This window comes from Heteronotia binoei, chromosome 19 (genome assembly GCF_032191835.1).
Source record: "Heteronotia binoei isolate CCM8104 ecotype False Entrance Well chromosome 19, APGP_CSIRO_Hbin_v1, whole genome shotgun sequence".
In the NCBI taxonomy this organism is placed as follows: Eukaryota; Metazoa; Chordata; class Lepidosauria; order Squamata; family Gekkonidae; genus Heteronotia; species Heteronotia binoei.
Window position 1 is genome coordinate 30,485,881 of NC_083241.1, and position 19,769 is coordinate 30,505,649.

The 19,769-nt window shown below is 49.0% G+C and overlaps 1 protein-coding gene across 1 annotated transcript in view; it reads right to left on the bottom strand.

The window, feature by feature from the left end:
- Positions 1–483: 483 nt before the first annotated feature.
- The window catches only part of LOC132587491 (zinc finger protein 592-like), a 54,849-nt gene continuing 35,563 nt past the window's right edge, over positions 484–19,769 (bottom strand). The window contains exons 3-9 of the mRNA XM_060259740.1: positions 18,853–19,031; positions 16,668–16,844; positions 15,608–15,767; positions 9,532–9,795; positions 8,255–8,367; positions 2,886–3,021; positions 484–1,031 (exon numbers count right to left, since the gene is read on the bottom strand). Of these exons, the coding sequence (XP_060115723.1) occupies positions 504–1,031; positions 2,886–3,021; positions 8,255–8,367; positions 9,532–9,795; positions 15,608–15,767; positions 16,668–16,844; positions 18,853–19,031 (1,557 nt within the window). The 3' untranslated portion in view covers positions 484–503. The remainder of the gene's footprint in view (positions 1,032–2,885; positions 3,022–8,254; positions 8,368–9,531; positions 9,796–15,607; positions 15,768–16,667; positions 16,845–18,852; positions 19,032–19,769) is intronic.

Here is a 19,769-nt window from a genome sequence, read left to right on the forward strand (position 1 = left end):
TTAAACGCCTGCACAATCCCGCATCAAACTGAACGAGGAACTGTGACAAAAGTACCAGAAGCCTGGATGAGAGGGAGGAGGGTGGTGGTGGTGGTGGGGAAGTGAAGCGGAACTGCTGAAAGGGGCCTTGAGTGGCACATGATTAAAGGGAAAGAGCTCCTTTTTTGTTCTGATCTCGAAGGTGGGGGGGAGAGGAGGACCAAAGAAACAAAACAACAAAATTAGAATTTTTGTTTCGTTATGTTACCCTGCAGGTTCAGACACGGTTCAGTCTGGGGATCCTCCCCACCCGCTCCCCTCCTCACATCTTCAGTGCTACAGAGATGGTGGCAATGACTTTTTTGGGGGGGTTCCCTTACTAATCAGAGTTGAACGGAATGAAGACACCCCCCCCCTCCAAGAAAGGAATAGCATATTTAAGAAGTGTGAATCCCGCCCGACCCCCTCCCGCCCCCTCCCTCGAAACCTCAGGGAGACACACACACGCGCACACAAATCTTGTCTTAAACGTTTGAGGACTTTGAATGTTTGTTCTGAGAGGCAGGCTTCTCCGTGTCCCGTGATGCCGAATCGTCCCCCGAGTCTTTCTCCTTGGAACCACCTGATGCCTCTTCCCCGACATTCAGCTCCCCGTTAGGCTCCACTAGTCCGTTCCCATTTGCCTCCGTGACCGCTCCCTCTTTTTCGCCCCCTGCTTCTTCTTCTCGCTGCTCCTGGCCCTCTCCCTCCTCCTCCTCTTCCTCCTCCTCCTCCTCTTCCGGATCTTTGACTTTATGAACGATGAAGAGGTGCCTATTCAGAGAGATGTGGGATGTGTAGCACAAACCGCAGAGCAGGCACTGGAAAGTGGAGCTGTCCGTCTTGTGCCGAGGGATGTGCCCCTGGAATTCAGTCTCGGAGGCTGTTGAAAACTCACATTTGGCGCACTTCCAGTGTGCTCGCAGTTTTTTCGCTGGTGGATCTTCAGATCCTGACGCGGCTGTTTCTGTCTGCTCCGAACCGTCTGCGGATACCCTCTTTGGAGTTTTTGTCTATCAAACAAACAAGAAAGCAGAGCGTTATTGCATCCGTCTCCAAAGGCTTGGTCCAGTTCCCTGTAAGCCCCAGGGATGTCAATCTTTAATAAAGCAGCCCTTTGGTGTAGTGGTTAAGTGCGTGAACTCTTATCTGGGAGAACCAGGTTTGATTCCCCACTCCTCCACTTGCAGCTGCTGGAATGGCCTTGGGTCAGCCATAGCTATCACAGGAGTTGTCCTTGAAAGGGCAGCTGCTGTGAGAGCCCTCTCAGCCCCACCCACCTCACAGGGTGTCTGTTGTAGGGAGAGAAGGTATAGCAGATTGTAAGCTGCTCTGAGTCTGATTCAGAGAGAAGGGCAGGGTTTAAATCTACAGCCGTCTTCTTCTAAATGAATGAGAATTTTAACATTTGAAGTTGAATAAGCTTGCAACTGGTCTACCCTGTGTATGTACTACATATATTATTACCTCTGCTACTGGTTTTTGCCAAGATTAATTAATATGCTCCACCAGGGGTCCCCAACCTTTTCCAGCCTGCAGGCACATTTTGAGCAAGATGATGATACTGATTTATACCCCACTCTTCATTCTGAATCTCAGAGCGGCTTACAATCTTCTTTGCCTTCCTCCCCCACAACAGACACCCTGAGGTAGGTGAGGCTGAGAGAGCTTTGACTGACCCAAGGCCATTCCAGCAGGTGCAAGTGGAGGAGTGGGGAATCAAACCTGGTTCTCCCAGATAAGAGTCCGCGCACTCAACCACTACACCAAACTGGCTCTCAATGAATTCATGGCATGGTGGGTGCAGCAACAAAATGGTGGCCACAGGAGGCGAAGCCAGCCACAAAATGATTGCCGCAGCTAAAGTTCAGTGACACAGCAGAGACCTGTGTGCTGTGGTGGTAGCTGCTGCCCACGCAACATTTTCAAAAAAATCTGCAAAGCCGATCAAATCCCCAATAGTCAAATCAGATGCCTTGCCAGGCAAAAGCAGTTAAGTGTGCGGACTCTTCCCTGGAAAGGCCTTGGGTCAGCCATCGGTCTCGCAGAGCTGTCCTTAAAAGGGCAGAAGATACTCAGCCCCACCTACCTCACAGGGTCTCTGTTGTGGGGGTGGAAGGTGTGAAGGAGACTGTGAGCCACTCTTAACAAGACTCTTGAGATTCAGATGGAAGGGTGGGATATAAATCCAGTATCTTCTTCTTATCTTCCTTCTGGCCCCGCCTACTTCCCAAAAACGCTTGCACTGTTTTGCATTTGCGTTCTCCTGCACTGGAGAACGCAAATGCAAAAAACACATCTAATTTACACAATTTATTCCAATGATTTTGTGTGTGAGTGCTCGCACCAGTTTTGTGGGGTTTTTTTAAACAAACCGCTCTCGCAATGTTTGGCTTCACAATACGCACAGGTCATGGCTTGCTGTGAAAAAAGAAATGCAGAAATGGGCAAAGCAATTGCCGAAGAAGAAGATATTGGATTTATATCCCGCCCTCCACTCCGAAGAGTCTCAGAGCGGCTCACAATCTCCTTTACCTTCCTCCCCCACAACGAACACCCTGGTGAGGTGGGTGGGGCTGGAGAGGGCTCTCACAGCAGCTGCCCTTTCAAGGACAACCTCTGCCAGAGCTATGGCTGACCCACGGCCATCTCAGCAGGTGCAAGTGGAGGAGTGGGGAATCAAACCCGGTTCTCCCAGGTAAGAGTCCGCACACTTAACCAATACACCAAACCGGCTCTCCGAAATGGCACAGGCCAGAATTCGAGGGGATTCCACAGGCTACAAGCAAAAGGGGAAGGCCACCAGGTGGGCCGGGCAGCTACACGAGAGGGGAACCTGCGATTGACAAAAAAGCACAGCAGATTACTTTTGTCAAGACTTCCGCTGGAGCTTTGGCTTTGGCAATCTGGGAATGGTCTGGGGTTTTGATGCCGTGCATGAGGCTGATGTGGTTCTCTAGCGCAGACAGCTGAGGAAACGACTGAACTTCATCTGTGCAGTACCTGAAAAATAAAAGCAGGACAAGGGTTAAGATCGTTCATGTTCAGTCTTGCTCCTCCCCTTCGCTTCTTCTCTCCCTCCGCTGGGAACGTTTTTGGTCCAAGCCAGCTGGGGCAAGGACAACTGCTTTCGGCTTATGCAAACTGTGAAACTGCTGGTGCACACTGGTGGTATAGAATTCATACCACAAACGATGCAAGTGAGTCTTCCTTGCGTTGGGGAAGTTGCAGGGCTTGCACACTATCCTCACCCTGGGAAAACCTCCTATGCGATCAACGTGCCTCCCCTCCCGGGTAAGTGTGCTTTGTTTCTGTTTTGACTTGTTATCTGTTCAATTGTGGTCTTTGATCGCATACAGTAAACACTCTTTTATATTATTTATTAGTTCTGTTCCAAAAACTCCTTCCCCCCAGGGAGATTAGTCTGACTCCCTCTACTGGTATCTTCCGCCAGCAGGGGAAGTCCTTTTCTGGTTTCATCTGGCATACCCAACATTATTGGCCTTCCTTTTAGTGCCCTCCTTTTAGTGCGGCCCCGTGGCGCAGAGTGGTAAAGCAGCAGTACTGCAGTACTGTGGATCTGAACTCTCTGCTCACGACCTGAGTTCGATTCCAGCGGAAGCTGGATTCAGGTAACCGGCCCAAGGTTGACTCAGCCTTCCATCCTTCCGAGGTCAGGAAAAGAAGTACCCAGCTTGCTGGGGGGAAAGTGTAAAAGACTGGGGAAGGCAATGGCAAACCACCCCGTAAAAAGTCTGCCGTGAAAACGTTGTGAAAGCAACGTCACTCCAGAGTCGGAAACGACTGGTACTTGCACAGGGGACCTTTCTTTTCCTTTTAGTGCTCTGTGTTCACGTTTTCAATAACATTTTATAATTTAAACTATTTGTTATTGTTTTCAGAGGTGTCAAACTCATTTGTCATGAGGGCCGGATCTGACATAGATGAGACCTTGCTGGGCCAGGCCGTGTGCGTCATAAAATGGAATGCCAGGGAGCAGAGATATCAACTTTTGAAAGGACACAGAAAAACACAAAGTTTTAAAAACGTAAAATATAATATGCCTAAAAGATTAGCACTTTTGCAATATTTTGTTCTTTAACAGTTTCTGATAATGGACACCTTTGTGTGGTGTAGTGGTTACGTGCATGGACTCTTATCTGGGAAAACTGGGTTTGATTCCCCACTCCTCCACTTGCAGCTGCTGGAATGGCCTTGGGTTAGCCATAGCTCTCGCAGAATTGTCCTCGAAAGGGCAGCTTCTGCAAGAGCTCTCTCAGCCCCACCCACCTCACAGGGTGTCTGTTGTGTGTGTGTGTGTGGGGGGGAAGGTAAAGGAGATTGTGACCGCTCTGAGACTCTGAGATTCAGAATATAGGGCAGGATATAAATCCAATATCATCATCATCATCATCATCATCTTGCTCTGAATTACTGCATCAAAATCTGGAGATAATATCCATGGTGTAGCAATCTTGAGTATGCTATTCAGGTGTTGTTCAGAAATCTCATGGTCAATGCTCAGACTCACGTTTGACACCCCTGGCTTAAATGTTTTAAAATTAGTTGCTTTATGGACTCAGGACTGAGTGGAAAGGCAGCTTTAAATATATATATATATATAAATAAAATGACTAAATGCTGGCAAGTTGCCACAAAAAGAAGGCTTAGAATCCCTGTGCGTAGAAGATGGAGGCCCTCGGCTCAAGCTTATGTGGAATTTACTCCAGTCTAAGCCCAATCAAATCCGAGGTTTCGACGCCAATAACTTGGTAGAGAAGGGCTTTCTAACGCTCCTCAACCCTCAGTGCCCACTTCAATGTTCTTGGAGTCTTAAACATTGAAGAGCCATTGGCTGAAAACACAGAATGGTAGAAATGCAAACTGTATGCAATCTGTCCTGACCAGGAATAGCATTGTATGGAGTCTAGTTACATCTAACGCGTCAGGCTCCAGGCCACAAAATCCTCACGGGAGGGACTCTGTCATTTGCCATATCCTTCTGGGAAGAGGCAGATGTCTGTTGATGGGATGGCTCTAAAAGCGGGCAGGCTCTTCATTCCCTGCCCCCCAACTCAATCCCATCCTTGGATTAAGATTTTTAAAAATGCAAAAACGGTGACAAATTCCAAAGTGCCAATTCTAGAAAAACTCTCCAAAGAGCTGATAAGCTCTGCAGAGAAATAAGAAGGGGTGTGTGTGTGTGAAAAGTGCCGTCAAGCTGAGGCTGACTTATGGCAACTCTTCGTGGGGTGTTCAAGGCAAGAGACAAACAGAGGTGGTTGGCCATTGCTTGCCTCCACGTCACAACCCTGGGCTTCCTTGGAGGTCTCCCATCCGAATACCAACCAGGGCTCACCCTGCTTAGCTTCCGAGATCTGAGACAAGAACTACAACTTAGAAGTATTTAATATGGATTCTTGAGATAGGACCCTGTTCCGTTTCTTAAGTGCTCTGGCTTGTTTATGGAAATCTGCTGAATACTATGCGTATTCCTTCACACAAGCTTTTGTCTGTAAGAGAAAGAACTGCTGCTTATTCCAAATGCCCATGCTTCCCGCCTACTGACTCCCTTCTATACATGTCCCCCCCCCCTCCATTAACCAACCAACCTTTCTTCCTCCCTCCCTTCCTTTTGTGCGTATGCATGCACCTGGAAGTCAACCTCTGGTGACACCTGGAAGTTGACCTCTGGATGGCAACCTCTGGTGACTGACCCCTACTGGGGGCTGGGAGGATATGCACAGAGGAAGCCTGCCCTTGCCCTCCCGACTGCTGGTATTCCCTGGAGGTCTCCCATCCAAGTACTTGCCACAGTCAACCCTGATTAACTTTCCAAGATCCGGCTTGCCTGGACTATCCAGATCGCCCCCCACCCTCAATTATTAAAAACCAGCAAATGAGTATTTGGAAACACGTTTGCAAGCTTAATGCATAACCATGGGTGGCCTAACTGCAGCTCTGGAGCCACATGTGGCTCTTTCACACATTTTGTGTGGCTCACAAAGCCCCCACTGCCCCATCAGTCAGCTTGGAAAATGCATCTAAAGTTAGTTGCTTCCTTTCCACCTCTCCCTCCCCCCAAATTTATTTGCCTTCCTCCCTTCCGGCTCTCAAACACCTTACGCCAGGGGTGTCAAACATGCAGCTTGGGGGCCGAATCAGGCCCCCAGAGGGCTCCTATCAGGCCCTCGAGCAACCGGCTGCCATCTGCTTCCTTCTGCATAACAGCTTGCTTTGCAAGGCTCGCGCAATTGCTCAGGAGCTACAGAGCAAAACCTCAATTTTCTCCACTGGCTGAGGCTCCCCCCTCCTAGTCCCCTGGGGGGAGGAAGGAAAGAGCCAGAGCTTCCTTTGCCCAGTTGCCTGGACCCCATGGGGGAAATACAAAGAAAGCATCCTTAAGACCCATGAGTGCTAACGTTTTAAGCATGTTTTAAGTTTTTAAAAATATATATATTTGTGTTTGTCTGTGTTATCTCTGCTACCTAATCTTAAATAGGGACACACATGGCCTGGCCCGGCCCCTCAAAGTCTCATTTATGTCAGATCCGGCCCTCATAACAAATGAGTTCGACACCCTGCCCTACGCCCATGTCTTGCTGTTCTCAAACATTCAACGTTTATTCTATGTGGCTCTTACATTAAGCAAGTTTGGCCACCCCTGAGTGTAGCTCTGCCCTAGCTGCATATGTTTGAGTGTAGGTTCCAATGCTCCTTTTTGGAGAAACCTCCAGCTATGACATCTGCTCACAGATGAGCTCATGTGCACAGCAGGATGGCTTCCCAGGGTGCACCTGGTTCTTGGGGTGGTCTTCAGGCAACCGGCAGGGACATCCCAGCCACCTCCCCACAAAAGTCTGGGCACGGATCGCTGCCAGGAGCTAAAGGCACACGCTCTATCCAAAGAGGCTCAAAATCCAGCTTTCTATTATCAGTTGTTATTTTATTTCAGTTCATTTCTATTCTGCCCTTTCCCGCAAAGGGTGACCTTGGACCACCGGATTGACCACCAGAACTTTACCAGCAAGGCGGTGAGGAGGAGAATGGTTAGTGAAATTGCAAGAGCAGACTAATTTTAGCCAAGCTTCCCTTCTAGAGGACAAACAAAGAGATTTACATGAAGGGAACGCTGGACAAGATGAGGATCTCTTTTGCCTGTGTCTTGCTGGGAACCACCTTTGTTCAAACGAAGCAGGAATTCAGGAGCCGGCAAAAGGGAAGATTTCAAACATCCGAGACTAACTCATTCTGTTGCCCTGATGAGGCAATAAAAGCCACCTTGAACAAGGGCCTTTTCAGTGGCCAGCTTGAAGCCATCTGAGACATCTGCTTGGGGAGGGGGTCCCCAACCTTTTTGAGCCTCTGGAATTCTGATACGGCACAGCGGGGGCAGCAGTAAAATGGCTGCCACAAAATGGCTCCCGCAGGAGAAGGAAACAGCCACAAAATGGCTGCCACAGCTTAACCTCAGTGCCACGTTGTGGATCGTGGTGCGGAGGTGGCAGCTGCTGCCAAAGCAACATTTAAAAAACTCTACTCAGCCAATCAGATCTTCAATGGTCAATCAGAAACCTTGCTGAACAAAAGCCCTACCTGACCTCATCCACTTCCTAAAAACACTTAGCGGGCACTGGAAAAAGTGTCGGCGGGAGCCACAGAACACGCAGAACCACAGGCTCACGGAATCAAGGAGAGCCAGTTTGGTGTAGTGGTTAAGTGTGTGGATTCTTATCTGGGAGAACCGGGTTTGATTCCCCACTCTTCCACTTGCAGCTGCTGGAATGGCCTTGGGTCAGCCATAGCTCTCTCAGAGCTGTCCTTGAAAGGGCAGCTTCTGGGAGAGCTCTCTCAGTCCCACCCACCTCACAGGGTGTTTGTTGTGGGGAGAGAAGATATAGGATTATCAGCCGCTCTGAGTCTCTAATTCAGAGAGAAGGGCGGGGTATAAATCTGCAGTCTTCTTTCTATACCTAGGGCCAGCTAGTGAGGGTCCACACCAGACCACTACACCAGCAGTCTAACAAGGTCTGCATGACCCTCTCACATATCGGCTGCTGCTTGCATTATTGCTAAGACACATCACGTCTAATGGGGAAAACTTGGCCAGCATTGTAGCCTAAGACTCTATGTGATGTTCCAAAACAGGCAGCAGCAGATACGTTCGTCGCAAAGCCCTTTTGAACCTGGAAGACAGGTCCATTGTGGGAAAAGACTCCCTCCCCCCAATACTCACGGGCAGGTATAAACTTTCTTTGCTGTGTCGTGATCATTTCGCGTGTGTCTCCGCAGACTATTGGAGGCGTTGAATGACTTCTCGCACTGACGACAGGGATATCTCTTGATGTTCTAATGAGAGAACAGAAGGGGTTAGCGAAAACCACAAGAGCAGAGCAGGAACGTGTGTTTTGGGTCGGGGCAGAAGAACTGGACTTGTGTTTGCAAGGCCGTTCTTTGAATTATGGCACAAAGCTGCTTTGCGCACGATGGACAAAGGGGCACTTGCAATCTGTGTGCCGCACGACCCTGCTTGAGGAGTGGCTGCCTGCGGACTCACGGTAGACGGGCCTGAGAGTCTTGGCCAGAAGTCTGTGTGGCTCTCAGATATACGTTTGCTGAGAATCTGCAGACCCCCACTTTCCCTTCTGCTGTGGAGATGCACACGGGACATGTTCTTTGATTTGTTGATTAAAAACAATCATTGGCTACCTTCCCACCTTGCAAAACTCAAAGCAACTTTTTTTTTTAAAGTCGTCAAGGTGCAACTAGCTTATGGCGCCCCCTGGAGGGCTTTCAAGGTACGAGAAGAACACAGGTGGTTTGCCATTGCCTGCCTCTGCCCAGTGAGCCGGGTATCTCTGGTGGCCTCCCATTCAAGTACTAACCAAGGCCAACCCTATTTAGCTTCTGAGATCTGGCAAGATCGGCCTAGCCTGGGCCATCCAGGTCAGGAAAATAGCATATAATATAAATAAAACAATGATTATAGAAACAGCTAAAGACCACAATTTAAAATCTCCAATCAGGAATGCCTCCTGAAGATTGAAAATGAGGCGGCCAGGTGCACCTCTCCGGGGAAGCTGCCATGACTGTGGGGCTGCCACTGAAAAGGCCCTGTCTCAGGAACCCACCAAATGAGCTTCTTGGGTTGATGGACGGACAAGAGAGCTTTTCTGTGTGATCTTAAGATTCCCCTTCACATCATAGCAAACGACTCCTGACCACAAATTCGCTTGCTTGAGAGTTTGGCCGTAAACTCGCTTGTGTCAAGGACACCGATGAGTTTCTCAGCCTCATTCCCCTATCTGCAAGACGGACGCTGAGATCGCTTCAATGCTATCGCAGCCTTTCTGCAGGATATACTTGACATGCTGTCTCAAAGGTATGCAATGCAGCAAAGGAACCAACCTCCCAGACTCTCTCATGTCTTTATGGGCGCCTGTCGTACAGCTACGGTATTTTTGCTGTGTTTGTGGGAAGAAGAATCAAACGTCATGCCAATGTTTCCCTCACCTTTCCGTGGCTCTTCTTCATATGAGACACGTAGGTTTCTCGGTCCGGGAGCCACTGGGCGCACTCCCGGCAAGTCCAGCTGCAGGGCTTCGCCTTGGGCTTTGATTCTGGGCTCGTGTCTTTCGCAGGCAAAGGCGCCTGGGGAGTACCGTTGACGACCGACAGCTCCTTCGATGTCGAGAGGGCGTTGCTGCTCGCTGCCGTCTCTGACTTCTGGCGGAAACTGGCTGGGTCCTCGGGGTTTTCAGGGACTCCGTGGACACTCTGGCAAACAAACAGAATGGGAAAGGGTCACACAGAGAAAGAACAGAGTGATAAACTGTTAAAAATGTGTCTGCATACTCGGCTTATTGGGGAAAAAACGACGGCTCTTTCAAACGGCTCACCCAACTTGGGAAATGGTGAAGGGTGGACAACGTGGACATCACCCGGACGAGAGTACTCTGAATCACTGCAAACGTGTTAGAAAAAAGAATGGGGTGCATTCCTCTTTGAACCATACCACCTGACTGCAAAAGAAGAGACCACCACATGTTCCTCTGTTAAGAAATACTCCCTGAAAATGAAAGGTCAGCATGCTGGGCAGTGTTCCCTCTAAGCTAAATTAGTGTGAACTAGAGTTAGCTCACAGTTTTTTAGCCTCTGGCTCACACATTTTTGTCTTAGCTCAGGAAGGATGTCCCCAGAGCAAACTAATTTATGCAGTAGCCAAACTGCTCACTCACAACATTAATGCCGGTATCTTACAAAGTAGAATTTTTTGCTCACAAGACTCCACAGCTTAAAGGGAGCATTGCTAGTGAGACAGTATGAAAACTAGCGAGGTGCAGTGGATAGAGTGTGGGATTAAGATCCTGGGAGATCTGGGTTCAAACCCCAACCACTACCATGGAAGCTCGCTGACCGACCCTTGGGCCTCTCACAAACTCTCAGCCTGGCCTACCTCACAGGACTGTGGTGAAAAAACAAAGCAGGGGAGAACATTCCTCTAAGCCACTCTGAGCCCCAAGTGAGTGGGAGGGTAGGGGTGGGGGAAACAGGATAGAAATAAACACAAAAGGAAGCACATGGGCTGGTTCCTAGTCATCTCTCCTTGATGCACCACCTTTCCAAATACTGCCAGCTCTTGGCCGAAGGGGAAAACATCATCCCCCTTTCATGAGATACACACCCTCGTAAAATGGTACATTCTCTCCCCACCCCCATAAATATTTGAAGTGTTCCACTCAGAGGACAGTCTTGGTGCATGTAGGAGGAAAGACTATAATCCCAAAGAAACAGTGTTGAGCGTTGGGTCTGCAAAAGTAGTCAGCACAAGCCCAACTGCAGTTGCATTGCTTACAATAAAGACAATCAACACTTCATGCAGTCCAAAAATATGTACCCTAAGTAGACTATCATGGCTGTGAGTTGGGACCTGTTTTCTGGAAGCAGTCAAAGACGTAGTTCCCTGGGAGATTTTGGGACACAGGCTGACGGATGGATGGACAGAGAGTCTACTATGATGAGATTATGTATTGGCTGGATCTTGAGTAAACGGCATTGATCAGTGTCTCCCCAACAGCCATTTCCACAATTTCATAAAATTTGTATTGACTTGTCTGTTGCTAGCTTGTTGATGTGATTTCCCCTGCGCTATTTAATCTTCATACTGGGCCTTATCAGGGTTTATAGGCCCTTTTCCAGATTATGAGTAACAGGCGTGAGGCGTTTGTGCTACTTGTATGTGGCAACTGCTTACCTTTTAAGGTGGAAACAAAAAAGGAGATGATGATATTGGATTTATATTCCGCCCTTCTACCTGAATCTCAGAGCGGCCTACGATCTCCTTCACTTTCCTCCCCCGCAGCAGACACCCTGTGAGGCAGGTTGGGCTGAGAGAGCTCTCCCAGAAGCTGCCCCTTCAAGGACAGAGTCTCAGACCAGTCGATAATCTCTTTTCCCTTCCTCTCCCCACAACAGACACCCAGTAAAGTAGGTGGGGCTGAGAGAGCTCTCATAGAAGCTGCCCTTTCAAGAAGAGCTCTGCGAAAGCTATGACTGACCCAAGACTATTCCAGCAGCTGCAAGTGGAGAAGTAGGGAATCAAACCCAGTTCTCCCAGATAAGAGTCCACATGCTTAATCACTACACAACAATGACCGATTGAAGAGGAACAAAAAGAACGAGGAATCAGACGTCACTTAAAGGTGCAAAGCAGCTGCCCTTGAAGACAGCATAGTAAGAAAGCTGTATATTTAAACAGCAGCAATTCCACAACAAGATAATCCACTACTGCACAGATACACCAAGGCCCGGATCCTATGGAACTACTGCCCAACCAACGGCACACTCCTCTAGTGATATCAGAGCCAAGCTTCAGATTGCAAACCCATTAGGAAGAAACAAAGTATCAATTATTTTGAATAATATCACATTAGTGTCCATTCAGGGCACAGTTTGGATGTCCTGCCCTAAGAGCTGTGTCTTATCAACAATGCAGCAGATGTTGTTCAAGAATCTACAAAAGCCTCTTAGGACTTGCCTAGAAAACTTGCAGCACCTGATCCAAATCATACTTGGGAGGAAGGTTGATAGCAAACCCAAGAGGTGGCCATGACTCAGTGGTAGAGCCTCTGCTTTGCACGCACAAGGTCCCAAGTTCAATCCCCGGCACCTCCAGTTGAAAGGCTCAGAAGCAGGTGATGGGAAAAACCTCTGCCAGAGAGCCACTGCCAGTCTATTTATTTACATTATATTTATATCCTGCCTATTCTATGCAGACTCAAGGCGGCGAACAACATAAAATACACAATAAAAAATAAGCAATATTAAAACAATAAAACAATCAGGTAAATTGCAATGGTGTTACTTCAGGCACATAATATTTCCTTTCTCAACGCGTACAGATCCTAGGCAGTTAGTACTAAAGTGCGATAGATCCAGAAGTGGTGGCAGCCCTCTCCCGTTAGATGTCCTATGCCATCCGAAATAGTTCAGTCTTGCAGGCCCTGCGGAACTGCCTGCAGGGCCCTGAGGGCTTCTGGGAGGCTGTTCCAGAGTAGTCTGTCTGTGCAGACAAGGCTGACTTTGGTGGTCTAAGAATCCGATTCGGTATAAGGCAGTTTTATGCGCGTGTTCAAGAGACTGCTCTGTTTAACTCTCTCTGCTGGTTGTACCGTTTGTTTTCGTAGTTGTTGTCAAATTTATAAAAGGTGCTCGTGACCCACCACCACCTTCCCCTTAATGTACTACATCCAAACAGCCAATCAAATATCCAGTGGCCTATCAGAAGTGTTGCTGGGCAACCCTGTCCCACCCACTTTCTAAAAACACTCGGCGAGCAACAGCAAAGGTGCCTGCAGGCGCAATGGTGCCCACGGGCACTGCGTTGGGGACCCCTGTAGTACAGCATCTGCTGCTTCAAGTAACCTCACCTCTTTTATAAACTCAAGCATTCGCTTTGAGAACAGCTCTAATGGAACGGACTTGGCAACGAGGGTCGGTAACTTTATCATGTGTGATGTGCTTGTCTTGACCCAGGGCTGAATGTGAACTTGGGTCAGTCAACGTGACTGAGAGCCAGTTTGGTCTTATCTGGGAGAACTGGGTTTGATTCCCCACTCCTCCACTTGCAGCTGCTGGAATGGCCTTGGGTCAGCCATAGCTCTCAAAGGAGTTGTCCTTGAAAGGGCAGCTTCTGTCCGTGCTCTCTCAGCTCCACCTACCTCACAGGGTGTCTGTTGTGGGGGAAGAAGATAAAGGAGATTGTAAGCTGCTCTGAGATTCAGAGTGAAGGGCGGGTATAAATCTGTGGTTGTCTTCTTCTTCACATGGAAAAGAATCCACAGGACAGGAAAGACAAGATCTCAACTGACAGAGGTCGTCTTGGGTTCGATCTTTGGGGGCATCTCCAGCTAGACCAGGGCACAATCCCTTCAAGCCACCCCTCCTATTTATTATTATTTTTGAATGTACACCACCCTCTTGAGGCTTTTTGCATCGTGTGTGGAAGTCATTTGTCACAAGTTCGTCAAGACTGTTTCAGATCCAAGAATCTTTCATCAAAGTTCTGCATCTAATTAAAGACAGCTGTTCAGCACACAAGAAGGCAAAGGGGACGCTTGGGCAAAGCCGTAAGCCTCCTTCGCTTCCACCTCGAATAAAAGCCAAATCGACTGAGGAACAGGAGGTCTGATTTGTACTGCCTGGATGTGAAAGAGATAGTTGTAGCTATTGAGTTTGTGTCCAGTTATGACTCTCCCCCAGGTGAACCTGGAGACTTGGGAAGTCTTTGCAGTGTTCTCCAACATGGTGAGACTAACAGGGTTGAACTCTACATGCTGGTGAAGGAAAATGCATTATGTCAATTGCATTTGGTGATATGGACTGCAAGCTTATGATTTTTAAAATAAAAGAAGTGCCAAACATCTTTCTCATCCCGTGTTTTTTTTCTCCTCCCCATCTGAAAAGATCCCTTTTAAAGGTCAAGTCATACATCTTGAGATCCTATCTTTGACAACAAACCTTGAAAAGGCAGCTCAAACATTTACAAAAAGCACAGACATTTGGAGAAAAGCACGTGGTACAGTTCTCTTGGAACAGTACCACTTCTGAATGCAGGTAAATGATATATTTGAACGTTTTCTCTGTAAAAGGCTTCCTACTTGAAGAAAGCTGGCCTATCAGGAGGGAAGCTTCTAGCTGGGCCTTCTCACTGATGCACTGATTTTCCACAAGCAGTGACTTCTTGATGCACAAAAGAACCAGCACATACCACCACTTAGTTGCATCCTGAAGAGATACGGTCTTGTAGGGGCTGTACAGCATGCTATCTCTGAACTTGTGCTTCAGCTTTTTACGATTGTGAATATGTACATTGCTAGCAGGTGAAAGAAAATTGGCAGTGGGGATACCAAAAGCCATTGTTGGCCCTCTCCTGCTCTCGAGACCCGGCCCAGATATCTCTGAAGACGAATCACATGACCTGCCCAGACGAGCCGCATCTGCTTGGCATGCAGAAGGTCCCATACTCAATCCCTGGTGTCCTCAGGTGAAAGGACCAGGCAGGAGGTGATGGGAAAGACCTCTGCTTGAGACCCTGGAGAGCCGCTGCCAGTCTGAGTAGACAAGACGGGCAACGATGGACCAAAAAGGTCTGATTCAGTACAAGGCAGCTTCATGTGTTCATGGGTGTTTACCTGCCAATGACTTGGAGTATTTAAGAACATAAGAGCGTTTCAACCTTTCTTCATAGGGAAAGTGCTCCAGCCCTTTAATCATTCTAGTTGCCCTTTTCTGGACTTTCTCCAATGCTATAATATCCTTTTTGAGGTGCGGCGACCAGAACTGCACACAGTACTCCAAATGAGACCGCACCATCTATTTATACAGGGGCATTATGATACTGGCTGATTTGTTTTCAGTTCCCTTCCTAATAATTCCCAGCATGGCATTGGCCTTTTTTTTATTGCAAATGCACACTGTCTTGACATTTTCAGTGAGTTATCTACCACGACCCCAAGATCTCTCTCTTGGTCAGTCTCTGCCAGTTCACACCCCATCAACTTGTATTTGTAGCTGGGATTCTTGGCCCCAATGTGCGTTACTTTGCACTTGGCCACATTGAACCTCATCTGCCATGTTGACGCCCACTCACCCAGCCTCAACAGATCTCTTTGGAGTTCCTCACAATCCTCTCTGGTTCTCACCACCCTGAACAATTTAGTGTCATCTGCAAACTTGGCCACTTCACTGCTCACCCCCTCCCCCCACCCCCAGTTCTCTCCTCTCCTCTCCTTGCCAGCTCTGACGTGGTGGTGGTGGTGGAGGAAAGTGCTGTCAAGCCACAGGGTTTCCAAAGCAAGAGATGTGCAGAAGCGGTTTGCCACTGCCTGCCTCCGCATCACGACCCTGGTATTCCTTGGCGGTCTCCCATCCAAGTAGTAGCCAGGGCTGACCCTGCTTAGCCTCTGACCAAACTGGGCTAGTCTGGGCCATTCAGGGCAGGGCAGGGCAGGGCTGACATGTGCCGAGTTCAAGGGCAAGGGGGGAGGGGGAGTTCTGCGCAGGCGCCGGATCCTCTTCAGCCACCCACCTTGACGTGCTGCATCAGCTGCTGTTTCTGCATATACACCAGCTGGCACTGCGGACACTTGAAGACTCCCACCGTCAGCCGGTTGGCGTTTTGCTGGAAATGCTCCTGCAGGAGCCGCTTCTTGTTGAAGACCGTCTCGCAGGAACATTTGTAGATCACCCTGGAAGGATGGATCAAAAAACACCCCCCCAAACTGTCAAGTCGCCGGAGAGAAGCAAAAGAGAACAATTCCCATTCTCAGGATGTTTTCTGGAAATGGAAAAAAAATAATTTCTCTGCCACAAGACCTGCTATCTGAAAGCTCAAGATACAACAGCAGGGCGCAGAGGCCGAGGCTTTCCCCTGATGTTGCCTCCTGGCTCTGGGATTCAGAGGATTAGCGCTTCTAATGCAGCGGCTCCCAACCTTTTTGGCACCAGGGATTGGTTTTGCAGAAGACCATTTTCCCACGGACCAGTGGGGGGGGGGTGCTGGGGCTTTTGCTGCCCTAGGCTGCCCCCTTTACCCACACCTTGCCCCCCATGGAGGTCTTTAAATGAGAGGTAGGCGAAAGTCGCTGCTGCGCTGCCCCTTCTGCCTGCCCGGGACCCAGGTGGATGAAAGAGGTGGTGCTTTGGAGCAAGGCCACGCGGCCTCTTTCATCTGCCACGGTCCCAGATTCCAGGCGGACAAAAGGGGTAGTGCAGCGCCTCTGCCTCGCGCCATGGCCCAGTCACTAACAGGCTATGGACCAATCCCGGTCCACGGTCCGGGGGTTGGGGACTTCTTCTCTAATGCAGAGGTTCCTCTCAGTCACCATGACTAGTAGCCCCTGACAGATATATCTATCATGAATCTACCTAATCCCCTTTAAAAGCTGTTTATTCCTGTGACCATCACGGCATCCCCTGGACAGGGAACGCTACCTTTTAATCGCTCTCCATGTAAAGCAGCACTACGTTTTGTCCGTCCTGAACCTACTGCCCACCAGCTTCGTCGGACGCAGGAAGGCACACTATGCCATGCAACGGAGGGCAGGTCCGGAGCTAAGAGGGTGTGTCCCAGTGTGAGACCGACTTACTGAGATGTCTTGTGAGGTTCTGCAGGGTGCTGGCTCGTGATGTGGGCGGTGGTGCTGTCGGCGGACTTGAAGGCCATCGGGCAGAACGAACACTTGTGGAAGACTTCACAGTGCTTCTCGTGAATGTGCACCTTCAGCATCGCTTGTGACATGAAGACAACCCCGCAGTGAGTGCACCTGGAAAGAGAGAGGGAGGCCTGTGAGCGTGCATAATGGCATAATTTTTATGCATAATTTTATAAACCTATATCACAGGGCCAGCCAAACTTGCTTAATGTAAGAGCCACATAGAATAAAGATGTTGGAGAGAAGGAAGGAAGGAAGGAAGGAAGGAAGGAAGGAAGGAAGGAAGGAAGGAAGGAAGGAAGGAAGGAAGGAAGGAAGGAAGGAAGGAAGGAAGGAAGGAAGGAAGGAAGGAAGGAAGGAAGGAAGGAAGGAAGGAAGGAAGGAAGGAGGGAGGGAGGGAGGGAGGCAGGGAAGGAGGGAGGCAGGGAAGGAAGGAAAGCAAATAGATGAGAGGTGGAAAGAAAGCAACTTTAAATGCATTTTCCAAGCTGCTGGTTGGCTTAGCTTGGCAAAGTGATTTAAAGAGGCAAATGCCTTCTCCAAGCTGGCTCACGGGGTTGTGGGGGCCTCGAGAGCCACACAATATGTGTGAAAGAGCCACATGTGGCTCCTGAGCTGCAGTTTGGCCACTCCTGCTCTGTCAAGTCTTTCCCTTAGTTGTCTCTTCAAAACAGAAACGTTCCAGATTCTTCCGCCTTTCCTCCGCGGGAAGGTGCTCCAACCCTCTCATCCTCTGGGTCGCCCTCCTCTGTACCTTTCCCATCTCTGCAGTGTCCTTTTTGAGATACAGTGGCCAGAAGTGATCACAGTTTTCCCATTGAGACCGCACTACAGATCTATACAGGTGCATTCCAACACAGACTGTTTTATGCTGAATTCCTTCCCTAATAACCCCTAAGTCAGCGTTTGCCTTTTCCACTGCTACTGCATATTGGGTTGAAACTTTCATTTAAAAAAAAAAGCCAGGCCTTCACATTCGCAGGTGGCTCTCCAAGCCTCTGGCTACCTACCTGAAATTACAAGCCAGTCCCCTACGGGCAAGGTATGTCTAATCTTATATTCTGCCGTTCTCCCAACTACTCCAGGTGATCTGTGCCAGATGACGGTAACAATTCTCCCCATTTACCTCTGCTCCCACAAAAATCGTGCATGATTTTTTGTGTGTGTGTGTGAGAGCACATGGCATGCCGCTCTTTGAAAGCAAGAGCCCGGGGCTATAATTATGCTCCGTGTTCCCCTTCCGCTGGAACGCAGGCTGAATATGTATCTTTTTAATATGCTCATCTAAAATCATTTTAGCGGCTCTTGCGCTACGAGGAAGCAGCAGCAAATCTAGGCTTTGAGGGAAACCCCCTCCCCCCCAAAAAACACAACAACACAAGCAGTAACGCTACACCAGTACGAATTATCCTGCTGCTCCCGCTAATTTGTGTAAAGGCTATCAATTTATTCAGCAGCTGAGCTTGAGGGCACAGTTGCTTCTACCTCTTTGGCTACCGCGTTGTGGATGTGCTGTTATCGTTCCTGCGTTGCAGCTAATATTGTTACTCGTGCTTGCGTCTGGGACATGTGGCCTGTATGTTGAATGCTTCTCCTTTTGACCGGAGACCTCAACCTTTTCCAGCTGTGGGCACCTTTTGCCACAGGGTGGTGGAAAAAACCCCGGAAATCGCACCTGTGAGAGGAGGAGCCAACCACAAAATGTCTAGGAGCGAGGTTATGCGTAAGGCAGATGTTCTGTTTAACACAACTCCTTTTAAAATGTTTCCTTGCATGCACGCTGCGTATCAGAAGCCCCGCTGGGCAAAAACCCCACCTACTTTTCTTGTGCATGCCAGGAAAGGTGTCAGTGAGCACTGCGGTGCTCTTTGGCACAGTGTTGGGGATCCCCGCTTTCAATTGCGGTGTTACGAATTTCTGCGTGTCGCTTTAAGCCTGCATTTTCTAGCCTATTATGTAGAGTATGAAATGCCTCAAATGGATAAATACTAAGAACTGCTTCCAAAGACCGTTGTGTGAAGCCCCCTCCTCCAACAACCTCTCGGTGTGCTTCCAGCTCCTTCGAATGCTTTTTTTTTTTGCCCGGGGAAGGGGAGAGTAGGTGAATTGAAGGACAAACCTGTAGCCAACTTTGCGTGAGTAATGCAGGCAGTTCTCCTTGACATGGGTTTGGAAGTAGGCTGACCGACAAATGGCGCCACACTCCGGGCAGCAGTAAGGAGATTTGTGAGCGTGGATTCTTTGATGAGCCCCATAACTGCACTTGTTGGGCAACAGCATCAGGCACACTTGACAGGTCTATGGGGAAGGAAAGGGAGAGGCTGCGGTTAGCAGTTTTGCCTTGTAAGGGGACTTCTGTAAGAACATAAGAGAAGCCATGTTGGATCAGGCCAGTGGCCCATCCAGTCCAACACTCTTTGTCACAGAAGAACATAAGAGAAGCCATGTTGGATCAGGCCAGTGGCCCATCCAGTCCAACACTCTTTGTCACAGAAGAACATAAGAGAAGCCATGTTGGATCAGGCCAGTGGCCCATCCAGTCCAACACACTTTGTCACAGAAGAACATAAGAGAAGCCATGTTGGAGCAGGCCAATGGCCCATCCAGTCCAATACTCTGTGTCACAGAAGAACATAAGAGAAGCCATGTTGGATCAGGCCAATGGCCCATCCAGTCCAACACTCTTTGTCACAGAAGAACATAAGAGAAGCCATGTTGGATCAGGCCAGTGGCCCATCCAGTCCAACACTCTTTGTCACAGAAGAACATAAGAGAAGCCATGTTGGATCAAGCCAGTGGCCCATCCAGTCCAACACTCTTTGTCACAGAAGAACATAAGAGAAGCCATGTTGGATCAGGCCAGTGGCCCATCCAGTCCAACACTCTTTGTCACAGAAGAACGTAAGAGAAGCCATGTTGGATCAAGCCAGTGGCCCATCCAGTCCAACACTCTTTGTCACAGAAGAACATAAGAGAAGCCAGGTTGGATCAGGCCAGTGGCCCATCCAGTCCAACACTCTTTGTCACAGAAGAACA